Genomic DNA, 3,077 nt, shown 5'->3' on the forward strand with positions numbered 1-3,077 from the left:
TAAACTTTTTTCACTATTTTCTTAGAATGGGATACTTTATTAAACGATTAAGTCTAATGTTGACTCACATATAATAAAAAAAAAACTAAGCATTTAATACGAAACTGATTATAAACGTTTTTTTTTCATCTTCAAATGATTTTTAGACTTCAATAAGTAGAGTTATAGTAATGATTTTTAATCCTAGTTGCGATATAACTTTTCAACACTTTTTACGCTCAGCACCAGCATATCCAATTGTAATAAGAAATTGCGCCTATAGTCCTTATCATTAACGACTTTAATAAAGAAGTTTTCTATAGATTCTCTAGCTGATATCTTCAATGTATTAATATCGTTCAGAATAGCCCTCAGCGTGACACATTGAAATGCAGCGTTATGCATCAGCTGAAATTCACGCTCCATATATAGTATGAAAACCAATACGGTTGAGAAGTCCAACAACGAATTGTTCACAATATTTGGGTTAGCTTTCAAATAAATTTCTGCTTGCTGGAAATTGTCAATTTTATTATAATCGTGCAGTACATTTGCATTGTCAACCAAAAGATTTAAGAGGCGGCGAGTAATCTGCAATTTTAACCTGTCTTTATATTCCTCACCATTTGCCACGTTAGGACCGCGATATTGCGTCTTATAAATATGATATGCGACAAATGAGCAGTACAACGACTGTTGTTTTATTTGCCTGCAGAACTCTATATCAGCTGTGTTTAGTGCCATCTCATCAATAGAAAGATTTTCATAGACGTTCTGAAAGTAAAATATATGTAATTTTGTAATTTTATGTTTATTCAACGACCTACAGATAAAGGTAGATATCCATTGTTACTAACACTAACCATGAACAATGCTCTTGCTGCTCGTTCATTGAGATCAAAACGTTTCATTTTCAACGTGTGCTCCTGTTGTGCTAAATTGAACGAAACTTCGAAGAGATTCTTAACGCAATTTTTCAAGTGGACAGCACGCTGTTTAGCAAGAACAATTTCCGATTCTTCACAAACCATTTTAAGGATCTTTACAAAACCACTTCTTTGGATTTCTTTGAAGTCAATTTATAATTTTGACATAAAATTGCACGTACAATACAAACCAAATTGTTTTATATAAAACTGTCAGAACAAAATTAAATAACAAAAAATTAGCTTTCACTGTATCGAAATATAAATATTTCTGTAAATATTTCAATGTAATGAACGCAGGTTCTGTAAAAATAAACTCCGAAGTATGAGGTTTTAGCTTTTGCGAACGGTTGCATATGAAATTTAAAGAAAATCTGAAAGAGACGTAAGTTTTGTCATGCACTGAATGCACTTGCACTTGTATTTCGTGAAGTACTATAATATATATTTATAATATACAAAAAAAAAAATATATATATATAAAATGTATACATTTTAAATGCTTAAAAAGATTAAAATTTTACCTTTCTATCAAAATATAATATAAATTAACTATATAAGATGAAATATTTAGTTACTTTAGCTTTACAATTTGAAAGTAAATATCACAATAAATTCGAAAATTCACGATAAGTTTTTTAATATGATTAGCCACTTAAGATTAAAACTCGAAAATACAATCATCATCAATGTGTTAATATATAATTAAGCATAGATAAGCCTTATATGGCGTTTACGCTGCCCGCAAATGTCTCATTTCAAATCAGTCATTTGAAAGTGTTTACATTCATTTGTTCTCACATTAAACAGCTGATTTGTCAACGTGCCTGTTGCTTTAGTTTTTGGCTTGTGCTCAAAAATATATTGATGAAAGTAAAATATACCTTTAAAACTTACAATATAAACTGAAAACTGAAAGTATTTAGCTTTTTAACTTATTTTATTTTTCGATTTTGTTCACCTTAAATGAGCTGATTTATTGATTATAAGCGCATTTATATAAAAGCACTTTGTATGGTAAATTCCCTTCACTAGTGGCAATAATAAGCAAAATCGCCTAAAAGAGACAGTGTAAATGAGCTATAAATTGAAATCACATATGTTTCACTTTTTCTATCTCGTTATATGATATTAGCTCCTATAAAAAACTCTAAGTACTCGATACCTGAAAACGGAAAAAAATCAACAAACAAGGGAGTGTCAAGAATGTATAACATATATCATTGCCTTGCTTAATAAATAATGCTATTTAGTTTTTAAACCACATATTCTTGACAGAATACAAATAACATGACGACCATAGTTATATCTTTTTAGAGGTATGTAGGGTGACATTCACATGTTTGTATTCAAAAACTTTTTATTTCATTCTCTTGACATTTATGTTTTTGTGTTTTAAAACAATTTTGCAGCAGAAATTAATACATTTTTAAACACATTTACCAAAAACATTAAAATGTATCATATTATTCAAAAGTTGATCCGAATTAGAGAGGAACATCCACAAATTTACAAAAGAACTGAGAGATTATTCCAAGAACATACAAAACTAAGTCAAGGGTTGACTTTGGTGGAAGTTCGAGGTAAACAAGAATCTCACATTTTATATGTATTTTATATATAATAATATTTTCATCATATATTGTAGAAAAATATCAAAAAATGTATAATGAAGTGTTCCCAATTTCACCGGAAGAAAATATTATGGTGGAGTTTCTGCTTAGCATACATTTAATGTCAACCCACCGAAAACGCGGTGCAAGTCAAATATTTTATTTGGCTGAACCAAAAATTGATATAGTATCCTTCATCCGTGACACTAACTATACCGAATAATGGTACTGAGTACCCGTATATTACATAAATCTACTTTATTCACCACTTTATTCAGACTTCTTATTATATCTGATGTATAAATATTGTGCTTTGCATAATATTAAAGATTAATAAAAATTTTTTTTAATATAAATAAATTCGTTATTAAATAACTTTCTAAATTCAAGATGTTTGTATAATATGGACTCCAAGGTAAACAGTATTCATTTAGTATTTAAACTACGCATTGTTGTATGACATCGTTAAAATAGACCTTTAAGTAATGTACTATCAAAATTTCATGATATTTAACGACATGGAAATAGAGTCCTATTAAAACCCCCACACATTGCATCA

At 28.9% G+C, this 3,077-nt stretch overlaps 2 protein-coding genes across 2 annotated transcripts; one reads left to right on the plus strand and one right to left on the minus strand.

Annotated features, from left to right (window-relative positions):
* Positions 1 to 1,100, minus strand: LOC119663549. Its single transcript, XM_038073161.1, has 2 exons — positions 807 to 1,100; positions 1 to 753 (listed from the first exon to the last, which is right to left on the minus strand). Exons 1-2 carry the CDS (start codon positions 1,008 to 1,010, stop codon positions 184 to 186), a joined length of 774 nt encoding a protein of 257 aa, XP_037929089.1. The 5' UTR covers positions 1,011 to 1,100; the 3' UTR covers positions 1 to 183.
* A 1,197-nt stretch (positions 1,101 to 2,297) lies between these two features.
* Positions 2,298 to 2,820, plus strand: LOC119663550. Its single transcript, XM_038073162.1, has 2 exons — positions 2,298 to 2,488; positions 2,554 to 2,820. The coding sequence occupies exons 1-2, from the start codon at positions 2,362 to 2,364 to the stop codon at positions 2,739 to 2,741; spliced, it is 315 nt and encodes a 104-aa protein (XP_037929090.1). The 5' UTR covers positions 2,298 to 2,361; the 3' UTR covers positions 2,742 to 2,820.
* The last annotated feature ends 257 nt before the right edge of the window (positions 2,821 to 3,077 follow it).

The sequence above is a fragment of the Teleopsis dalmanni genome, unplaced genomic scaffold (genome assembly GCF_002237135.1).
Source record: "Teleopsis dalmanni isolate 2A unplaced genomic scaffold, ASM223713v2 unscaffolded_contig_0568, whole genome shotgun sequence".
Taxonomy (NCBI): Eukaryota; Metazoa; Arthropoda; class Insecta; order Diptera; family Diopsidae; genus Teleopsis; species Teleopsis dalmanni.

What these genes read in the sequence shown, in the direction of transcription:
- LOC119663549 (XM_038073161.1), bottom strand. Translation starts at nt 1,010, where the DNA reads ATGGTTTGTGAAGAATCGGAAATTGTTCTTGCTAAACAGCGTGCTGTC. An exon ending in ATGGATATCTACCTTTATCT is followed by an intron (nt 754 to 806) that starts GTAGGTCGTTGA and finishes TTTTACTTTCAG; the next exon opens with AACGTCTATGAAAATCTTTC.
- LOC119663550 (XM_038073162.1), top strand. Translation starts at nt 2,362, where the DNA reads ATGTATCATATTATTCAAAAGTTGATCCGAATTAGAGAGGAACATCCA. An exon ending in GACTTTGGTGGAAGTTCGAG is followed by an intron (nt 2,489 to 2,553) that starts GTAAACAAGAAT and finishes CATATATTGTAG; the next exon opens with AAAAATATCAAAAAATGTAT.